Source organism: Tupaia chinensis, unplaced genomic scaffold (genome assembly GCF_000334495.1).
Source record: "Tupaia chinensis unplaced genomic scaffold, TupChi_1.0 Scaffold000672_1, whole genome shotgun sequence".
Taxonomy (NCBI): Eukaryota; Metazoa; Chordata; class Mammalia; order Scandentia; family Tupaiidae; genus Tupaia; species Tupaia belangeri.
Genome location: NW_006160195.1, coordinates 1,726,129 through 1,736,617, shown reverse-complemented (window position 1 = coordinate 1,736,617; position 10,489 = coordinate 1,726,129). Strand labels below are relative to the sequence as shown.

The 10,489-nt window shown below is 42.9% G+C and overlaps 1 protein-coding gene across 1 annotated transcript in view; it reads left to right on the top strand.

Moving 5' to 3' along the window:
* The window catches only part of KLHL3 (kelch like family member 3), a 99,792-nt gene that overhangs the window by 78,523 nt on the left and 10,780 nt on the right, over positions 1-10,489 (top strand). Inside the window, 3 exon segments of the mRNA XM_014592249.2 lie at positions 587-688; positions 4,284-4,412; positions 9,741-9,881. Of these exon segments, the coding sequence (XP_014447735.1) occupies positions 587-688; positions 4,284-4,412; positions 9,741-9,881 (372 nt within the window).

The window sequence follows — 10,489 nt, the reverse complement described above, 5'->3', positions numbered from 1 at the left end:
AAAAAAAAAAAAAAAAAAAAAAAGATGTTCAGTGAGGCAATCCCAAGTGTTTACTTGGAAGCAAAATATTTAGCAACAGTTCATTAACCAGTCCTGCTATGGGAGTTATCTGGAATAGCTGTTAATTCAGACATGTACACAGAAATTCTCTCTTTCATGTACACACACAAGAAAACACGCACAAATGTACTTTGGGGAGCGTATAATATATAGTGAGGTAGACATTAATTCTTTTCCCTTACTGCGCTTCACAGTCTGTACCATATGTCCAGTTTAATATTTCATTTACAGATACATTTAGGCTTAATGTAGGCTTAATGGTTTATGTTTGCCATGTAGTTCAGGTATACCCTTTGTCCTTTTATAACCTACCCTCTGAGTCAAATCTTAGTGGGCCCCTCAGGTAGACGTTGCAGATATGTTTCAGGGAGTTGCCACAGAACATATGACAAGGTAGAGGTGGAGCTAAATCATCCACCCAGGTTTCCAACTCTCAGGTTTGAACTCTTCCCTCATCCTCACTGTTTCTCACACAGCATGGTAAGGCCCAGTACCGTAGAAATCTCATGAGTCTCTTGTCTCCCAGGCCTAGCATCGGTGGAAGCCTACAGCTACAAGACCAACGAGTGGTTCTTTGTGGCCCCGATGAACACACGGCGGAGCAGTGTGGGTGTGGGCGTTGTGGAGGGTAAGGAAGCAGCAGTGGATGGTGGCCAGTCCTACCCTGGATCAGAGGCCTTGTTCTGGGTTTAACATCATGCTCAATACTTCATTTGCCTTGGCTTCTTTCTTCAGATCACTACTCTGAGTTAGGTTCTATTATCCTAATTTAAGAAGTGATTAAAACGACTCAGAAAGATGAAGTTACTGCACCAAGGATAATAAATGGCTGAACTGGGTTGGGGAATAGAAGAAGCCTATAGGGGAAATGCCAACCTATCATTTTGGCCACTTGTCAGTAGCTCTGCTAAAGTTTGAGGAGGAGAAGGAAGTCAACATATGGTATGATACAGGGTGTGAGTTAATGGTGTTTAATTTTGTCCTCATATTCATATGTTGAACATTAGCAGAGCAGTCACTGACCCAGGTACCTCTTCCCAGGTCTGATGACTCTTGGCAAGTTAGGTTGGTGGTCAAATCATATTCTTAGAGAAGGTGTATGGGAGTAGGGCAAGAGGGAGTAGGGAGATCTGGGGCCTGGTCAGAGGAGGCATACTAATTTGTAAAAAGAACCTTTTACTTCTAGTGTTTTTATTTTGTTCCCCAAACTCATCTGAAGGAGATAGGCAGCACTCAGATTTTCTCTTTCCAGATGGTAGAACTGAGTCTCAGAGGGGTTAAGTGATACACCCCACATTGTAATGATAGCATTGGGTCATTGGGAAAGTCATGATGCATTTTTGCATAGAAAAATTTGTCTTGATTTTCCCAACAACCTAATAGATAGCACAGCCTGTCCCTAAACCTAAGTATTCTGACTCCTAACCCAGTGCTTTTTCTGCTGTGCTACATTCCTTCACATGGTTAGCAAACACTAATAAGTAGGAGTTTCAATTATGTGAATGCAGTGTACCAAAGATTTGAGTATTATTAGAATTAAAACATAGTTTTCAGGACAACAGTGCTTCATTAATCTGTTCTGATAAAGGAATTTAGCTGCTGGAATATCTGTTCATTCAAACACACAGACATTCTTCCTCTCTCATGTGCACACACAAGAAAACACATATGTATGTTTTTACATACATACAAATGTACTTTGGGGAGAGTGTAATATATAGTGAATTAGACATTAATGGAAAAATTCTTTTCTCTTGCTGTACTTCATGGTATGTACCATATTATACAGTATAAAGAGTCATTTAAAAGTATGTTATTCTACCATACTAAACAAGTTATTTTAGCGAGTACAAGGATTTTGTCCTCCTACCAAGATAAATTGTTCCTTGCAATCTCATCCTCTTGGTGGAACAGAAATTGATTTGTCTGCCAAATCTAAGTGCTTTGTCTAACCACTTTCCTATTTCCCTCCTTGTTCCTTAGCCAGGAATATCGAACAATAGACTAGGGGTTAAAAATAGCAAATCCCAGTTAATAGACTCAAGGAGGAACTTTGAATGGGTATTTTCCAGCTGCTACAGGGTTGGAATGGTTGATGGGGCTGAGAAGAGGTGCCTTAATGGTAGTAGTTGAAGATACTCTCCTACACAAAGGCTTTGTGAGCATGTTCTGAATGTGGAAGAAGTTCTGTCGTGTAGCATGCCTCGCTGACATGGAGGACAAACTGAGAATTTGTTTCTCTTACCCCTTCTAAATATGAGGCTCTTTGGACTATGGGTCACCCTGGGCAGCAGAGAATCCAATTTGCAGCTTTGGTAAGAATATTGAGGAAGGAATTGAAGTGGACTCTGCTTCACTGTGATCTTGTAGATACTGCTCTCCACATTGTCGGACTTACTTGCCTCCCCCCATCAAATGACCTTAGCTATATGGTCTGAATGATACTGAAAATAAATGGAGCTAACTAGGATAATTTATTACTGACTGCCTTGAAGAATCTCTTCTTAGGAAAATGGAAAGAAAAGATCAGAGTACAGACAGAAAACTCCCCAACAGAGTGGAGAGTGCATTATAGAAATTGTTATGTGTGAACCAGTGTACATCATGTGAGTGGCTGGATCCTAGAGGAGCTGCTCAGTCAGTTTTTAAATATTTGACTTCAGAGACCAGCAAATGGCGAAATGGTTACATTGCTCTTTGTTGGACTCCCATGTAGTTGACTGCAGTTCCAATCTCAGATCCAATGACTTGAAACTCACGCCGGGTGCATGTACATTATGTGTGCCTAAAACCCTGAGAGGTGACTGGAGGAAAAGGGATTGCAGCATGGCCATCCCCCCCCGAAAGAGTGATTTCTCACTTTCTGTCTCTCTGGCAAGCGATCACACCCTATAGCAAAAATATCTCTCAAAAAATAATTGACTTCAGCAAGAGCAGAACTGTGGCGAGTTATCTTTTTCAGAGGGATTAGTTGATATGGCTTTCAGATAGAAAAAAAAATTAGGCTCAATATGATAGGGGAAGAAATAATTTGACATTTGAAATAATTTGACTGGTACTGATGAGAGCATAGGTTTGAGTATGAGAATCTTTATAACTTAAAACAATGGCAGATTTTCTAGTTGAGTTATACTCTTGATATCTCTCCTTTAAGAAGGCACGTAACATGTACCCACAAAAACTATTGATTAAGTCAGTCTATTAAATGGATTTGCCTTTGACAGTATTTATTTAGAGTATAATTAGTATTCAAAATCCATGTTATAACTCCATGGTTCCCTATAGATCTGAGGTTCACAGATAAGGTAGGCTTCCTTCCTATCCCCCCATAAAAGAGATTATCCTATTGCATCCTAAGACTAAATAAATGTTAAACCCCAAATGTTAGAATCTCTGTTTAGAGAGAGCACAACTACTAATTTTCTGTCCCCTTACCCAGTCTCACTCCTAACTTCCAGCTCTGAGCAGAAATGATGCTCTTAGATAGCAGCCTAATAGTATTTTTATTTTAAAAATAGATGATGGTGCTTCAGGGCTCTTGTACGTAGCTCAGAGATCACAGGGTAGTCTATGGAAAAATACCAGCCACCTCAGCCAAGAATGTACATAGAACATTCTACTCACATATTCTACCTGCCAGAGTTGTGGAAGGAATAGGAGCAGTGGTGAAGATACAAGTTTGAGTTCTCATTAAAGACTATTTTTTGATTTTTCATATTTGTCCTATCTGCTATTGTGAGCCTTTAGCCAGAAAGTCAGCCAGCCTGCTCATTACTGGGCGCCGCTAGCTTTCTCTCTGTCTAGTGCTGGTGCCTTATCCTAGAGACTTAACATTTTAGGTTGTTGGGAAAGTTGTGATGTATTTTTCTGTGTTTCTATGCAAAAATACATCATGACTTTCCAAACAACCTAATAGTTTACCAGCAAGAATATGCTAGGCCCCAGTAGTGCCAGTCCATATCTTTGTGCTGAGTATTTGGGGTACTTATTTAGAACATCAGTGTTTCTTCCAGAAAGCTCAGGGCTTAAGAGCAAGTAGAAGGCAGAAAGGTAAAGGATGCCTTGCCTGATTGGGGAGTGAGTTGGTGGTCCCCTGGAACAGGGGAGCCCAGAACTCTGACTGAGGTCAGGGTGCCCCAGCGGGTTGAAGATAGAGCTGCGGCTGAGCTCCAGTTCCTTACCAGTGTCCTTGGCACCACCATTAGCCATTTTTTCTGTTCTAGGGAAGCTGTATGCTGTTGGAGGTTATGACGGGGCCTCTCGCCAGTGCCTGAGCACCGTGGAGCAGTACAACCCAGCAACCAATGAGTGGATCTATGTGGCAGACATGAGCACCCGCCGCAGTGGCGCAGGTACGGGGGAGTCTCAGGGTGTAGGCTATGTCTGTTTTGTTCACAGGTGGGTCATGAGTTGAACAGCTTATCATCTCATCTCCCTCTTCTTTCCTTTTTCTTTATCTCACTAGCATCTCTGTAGCTACACACAAACACGTATACATTAATCTTTGCCAGGGGATCATGTTGCTACAGAACGAATGAGATAATATTTTCTTTGTCATCATCCTTTCCACATCTTTGGGGGGGTATCTACATCTCTTGAGTGAAGGCTTACTATATGCAAGGTGCTACCCTAAAAAAACACTTTATATGCCTCCATCTATTTAATGCTCACCACAGCCTTTAAAAGTAGGTACAATATTGAGACCAGCAGTTAGTGTAATGACTATGTTGCTGAACTCCCATGTAGTTGACCGTGGTTTGAGTTTCGGACCTGGTGGCTTAAAACTCACACCGGGTGCGTGTGCGTGTGTGCCCAAGATCCCGAGAAGAGAATGGAGGAGAAGGGATTACGGTATGGCCATGCCCCCTAGGGGTGATTTCTTGCTTTCTCTCTGTCTCTCTCTGTCTTTCTGGCGAGTGTATGTACCCTGTAGCAAAAACCTCTCAAAAAAAAAAAAAAATTAGGGTAAATGTTAATTCTGCTTACCAGATTTAGAAAGGTAAGTCTACAAGGGGAGAACAATTTGTCTAACGTCATGTACTTTTTAACTGGCAGAACCAGAATTCTCAATCCAAAGTTAGCTTTTTTAACCCCTAAGTGATTAGTGTCTCTCATTTCTGCAAAGTAGTAGGACAAACACTGCTGTCTCCATTTTCATTTGATGAAATTAAGCTTGCCTGAAGTTCCTGTGTCAGGGGTTGAATGCCCAACCATTAGTGTTCAAATCTGGAGACAAAGTTATGTCCCTCATCCTCACTTCATCCCCCTCCCCAACATGGGAAGAGAACAACTTCCCAAATAGTTTTTCACTCCTCTCTGTGAGAAGACCAGGAGCTCGGGACCAGCAGATGGCATAACAGGGGGTGATTTCTTGCTTTCTCTCTGTCTCTCTCTGTCTTTCTGGCGAGTGTATGTACCCTGTAGCAAAAACCTCTCAAAAAAAAAAAAAAATTAGGTACAATGTTAATTCTGCTTACCAGATTTAGAAAGTAAGTCTACAAGGGGATGAACAATTTGTCTAACGTCATGTACTTTTTAACTGGCAGAACCAGAATTCTCAATCCAAAGTTAGCTTTTTTAACCCCTAAGTGATTAGTGTCTCTCATTTCTGCAAAGTAGTAGGACAAACACTGCTGTCTCCATTTTCATTTGATGAAATTAAGCTTGCCTGAAGTTCCTGTGTCAGGGGTTGAATGCCCAACCATTAGTGTTCAAATCTGGAGACAAAGTTATGTCCCTCATCCTCACTTCATCCCCCTCCCCAACATGGGAAGAGAACAACTTCCCAAATAGTTTTTCACTCCTCTCTGTGAGAAGACCAGGAGCTCGGGACCAGCAGATGGCATAACAGTTACATTGGTAGATTCCCACATGGCCGACTGTAGTTCAAATCTTGGACCCAGAAGCTTAAAACTCATGCTGGGCACGTATGTGTGCATGCCCAAAATCCAAAGAGGAGAATGGAGGAGAAGGGGTTGTGGCATAGCCATCCCCCATGAAGGGTGATTTAGCATGCTTTGTGTCTCTGGCAAATGCACTAGCCCTGTAGCAAAATCTCTCTTAGAAAAGAAAGAAAGAAAGAAAGAAAGAAAGAAAGAAAGAAAGAAAGAAAGAAAGAAAGAAAGAAGGAAAAAAAGAGAAGAGAAGAGAAGAGAAGAGAAGAGGAGAAAACCAGTGCTGTTTGGTCCTTTGGGATTTTCCAGGAAGTGGAGAAATAGCCCCTCTTCCCTGCTTCGTCTTCCCCACATCATCCTAGAGGCCCAAAGAAAATGGCATGAAAAGGCAGAGAGAAGCACTTAACACAGCTCTATTGCCAGTTCCTTTGGTGAGTTGTGAGCTAGTACCAATCTGGTCCTCATGGGAAGGCCGTATGATTTCTGGGAAAGGAAGTCACACTGGGGTTTCCCCCACATTATTACTCCTTTCTCTCTCTCTTTTCTTTCTTTCTTTCTTTCTTTCTTTCTTTCTTTCTTTCTTTCTTTCTTTCTTTCTTTCTTTCTTTCTTTGTTTAGAGAGGTTTTTGCTGTAGGGCATGTGCACTCGCCAGACAGAGAGGGACAGAGACAGAAAGCGAGAAATCACCCCCCAGGGGGGATAGCCATGCCTCAATCCCTTCTCCTCCATTCTCCTCTCAGGATCTTGGGCACACACACACACACACACACACGCCCAGCGTGAGTTTAAGCCACCGGGTCCAGGACTCAAACCGTGGTCGACTACATGGGAGTCCAGCGACATAGTCATTACATTAACTGCTGGTCTTTTCTTTTATTTATTTATTTTTTTAGTTTTGGAGATTGAGTTGCAATCTCACTTTATAGTACCAAACATGACCACTTCCTCAGCATTAATTAAAAATTACTCTAATAGTTTTTAAGAACTTTAGGTACTTACTGGTTACAAAAGAAAAATTTATATGGTTTCATTTAAGAAGGATTTATGCTTGGAATGCTATTTTAAGGGAGATTTTCTGCTGATCCCGACAGGTGGGCCCTTCCTGAATGCGGAGTAAGATGGCTGGAAGTCAGGGAGGTTGGGTTTTAGCGCTGGGTTGGCCCTATCTTGCCATGTGACCTTGAGTAAGCCCTTATTCCCTCTTTGGCCTCTAATTCCTCAGATGTGAAATGAGTAGGTTGTAGTAGATGTTACCTAAAGACCAATTCAGTTCACAAATATTATGATTATTTTGCCTCCATAAAGCTCTTTTAGTAATTTTGACTTCAACTTCTTGGTAGAAACGTCTCTGTACTTCCTAAAACCCTCTACTGTTATTTGGGTGAGGGAGTGAGTGTTCAAGGCCCATAGATATAGGAACAATTTAGCAGAAGAGGGGCAGTGCACACTGAGATGCGTGGTGACTTCTAGAATCCTCCCTAGAAGGGTGGGGAGGCCACCAAATGTGAAGCCACGGGAATAGACTATCTTTGAAAATTCAGGCTCATCTTTGTGGATGGTGCTGTCTTCGGAAGCTACTGGTGGCTTGTCTTTGTCTGGCTGCTTAACTAGTTCTTACTGGGCAGACATCACACAGCCCCATTCCAGCCTCTCACCTGGACTGGAGACCCTGGATGATGACACCTTCTACTGCCTCTATCCCTGAGAGACATAGTGACCTCAGTTTAGAGAATTTTTTTCCCCTCTCAACCTACCGTCAGAGTCCAGGCCTCAGAGCCCCTGGTCACCCTTTACTTCGTGCTTACTTCCCTCAGATTTGGGGAAGTCTCAACTCTGAACTTTGGAAACTTCATACTTATTATAATGGATGTTTTTTTTGAAGACCCAGAGACCAAAGGCCCTGGTCTCTGACTGCTTGAGACCCTTTGTGTTGCCAGGAGTCCATGCAGCCTAGATCCAAGAAACCTCTGCATGGGTGTTTATGGATTAGGCTATGTAAGGGTAGTGGCCAGGTTGTCAGGGAAGTGTTGCCTCTAAATGCCTGGATAGCTGTTTACCTTTTCAGCAGGGCATAGGCAGCACCAGAAGATGGTTAGTGGGGAAAGAGGCTATCCCTGGGGGCCATGGAGGTGCTAGTTCCTACTGAGTATGTAGAAAGGGCAGGTGAGGCAGCTTGGGAACACACTAAAAATATTTTAAACCTGACACTTAGATAGCCATTATTGATACGACAGCACCATCTGCTGTTAGTTTAGGGCAACTGCTAGCACCCACTAGCACACCAGCCTAACTGATGGATTTTACATATGTTGTCATTCAAGTTATCTGTTGAGAACCTGCTATCACCGGGCACAGGGAAACAGAACAAGATGGACTTGGCTCTTGTCCATATGAAGTTTATATTTTACAAGTCTAGTCTTTGGGTCTAAAACATTGCTGCACATCCCAATTGCTTCAGGAGCTTGTTTTGGCTCCTGACCAGTGTCCCTGGGAAGGAAGCCTTAGAATCTATATTTTCCAAAATCTCCACATCCACTTGAAGTGAATGAAGCCTGTCCATGAAGTAGAGGAGTCAATGGTCCAAGGGAACTGCTCATGTAATTCAGCTCCCTCCCTTTACAAATGGGAAGACTGAGGCCCAGAAAGGGAGGGGAAGGTCTAGAGAGAGAGGTCCAGAACCCAACGGTCCTAGTTACCAGGTTGGTTGCTCCTTCTAGACACCATGCAAGTGTCCATATTTATGAATTTTGTCTCCCTGAGTTGTATTAAAGGATTTTAAAAGATCATGCTAAAACTTGCAAAATGACGCAGTTCCAGCACTCAGCTCAGGCTGATCAATACTATGAGTGACGTAAGGCCCTCTGTACAATATAGGAACAGAAAAGTGGGCATAAAGAAGTTTCTGCTTTTGAAACCAGCAGGGCAGTCACCCTAATAATGATCTCAGTGCACCTGCTATGTGGGTTCTTTCAACTTTTTTTTTTTTTTTTGACAGATTTTTGCCATAGAGCATGTGCACTCACTAGACAGAGAAAGAGAGACAGAAAGTGAGAAATCACCCTTCCTCCCAGGGGGGATGGCCATGCTGCAATCCCTTCTCTTCCATTCTCCTTTTGGAATTTTGAGCATACATGCACATGCACCTGGCATGAATTTTAATCCTCTGGGTCCAGGACTCGAACCTCAGTTGACTACATGGGAATCCAGTGATGTAACTGCTATGTCAACTGCTGGTCCCGCTTGATTTTTAACTCTTTCACTCAACTAATATAAGGCTAAGTAATCCAAGTCATAAAACATCGTGGGGAAAAAGTAGGCAATACAGACAGGCAAAAAAGAAAACAAAGGTAATTTTACAACCCAGAAATAACTGCTTTTAATGTTTTGGATTTCTTTCAGGCTTTTTTCCTTTTCATTTTCCTTTGCTTATGACCTTCTCCTCTGCATGCGATATAGATATATATGTGTATCTATAGGCATATCACATATGTATACATAAACATATATGTGTACATACAGATATACATATGTTTATATTTTCAAAAGCAGAAATGGCATCGTATTTGCTTTATATTTCAAAGTTTTCAGATTGCCAGTCTTAAAAGGAGGCAGGCAGGGTGTCATTATATTTGTTTTACAGATGAGAGGACACTGAGGTCCAGGGAGACAAAACACCACTCCCAAGTCACCCTGCTGGTAATGGCAGTCCAGGACTGGATGCTGGCCTTCTGGTTTCTGGTTACTGTAGCCAGCCTGAGGCAGGGACACTCTGCTCTGCCTTTCAGGGGTTGGGGTGCTCAGTGGACAGCTGTACGCCACAGGTGGGCATGATGGACACTTGGTGAGGACGAGCGTTGAGGTTTATGATCCTGGAACAAACACCTGGAAGCAGGTGGCAGACATGAACATGTGCCGGCGCAATGCAGGTAATACGACTGCTCTCTTCATCTCCTCTGGGGGTCGTGGGGGTTTCTTCCTGAAGATACTAATGGCAAAGGAGAGGCTGAGGGGAGAGATTCCCAGGGCCTGAAGCTGAGCTTGTATCCTAACGCAGAGCCTGAGTGTCCATTTGCTATGTGGTCTCTGGACTAGCAGAGGGAAAAACTTGGAACTCAAAAAGCTAGCTGCAGGTTCTGCCACTTAGATGCAGAGGACTCCCCCCATGAAAGGTGATGACTTTCACTGCACATCTGTGGGCCCAGACCCAGCAAGCCCTCTGGTTGCCATCAGTTCCCCCAGCCTACTGGCTTTGTTAAGTGATTAAGCACAGCGCCCTGCAGACATGGGCCAGATAATGGCACTTGATTCTGTCTTTTCTTTCCAACACTTGGCTAGGAGAGCCTCTCACTTCTCATCTGAAACCAGTCTTCTTCCTTTCAGGATTAGTCAGACCCTTGATTGATTCTCCAGTAGAACAACCAGCCTTACTACTCTTCTCTGTACTTCCTGTCTTCCCTTTCCTTCCCTTCCTTTTCCTTTGCCCTTCCGATAGGGGCGATTTACCCTGGAGTGTTTAGTTTTTTTTTTTTTTTTT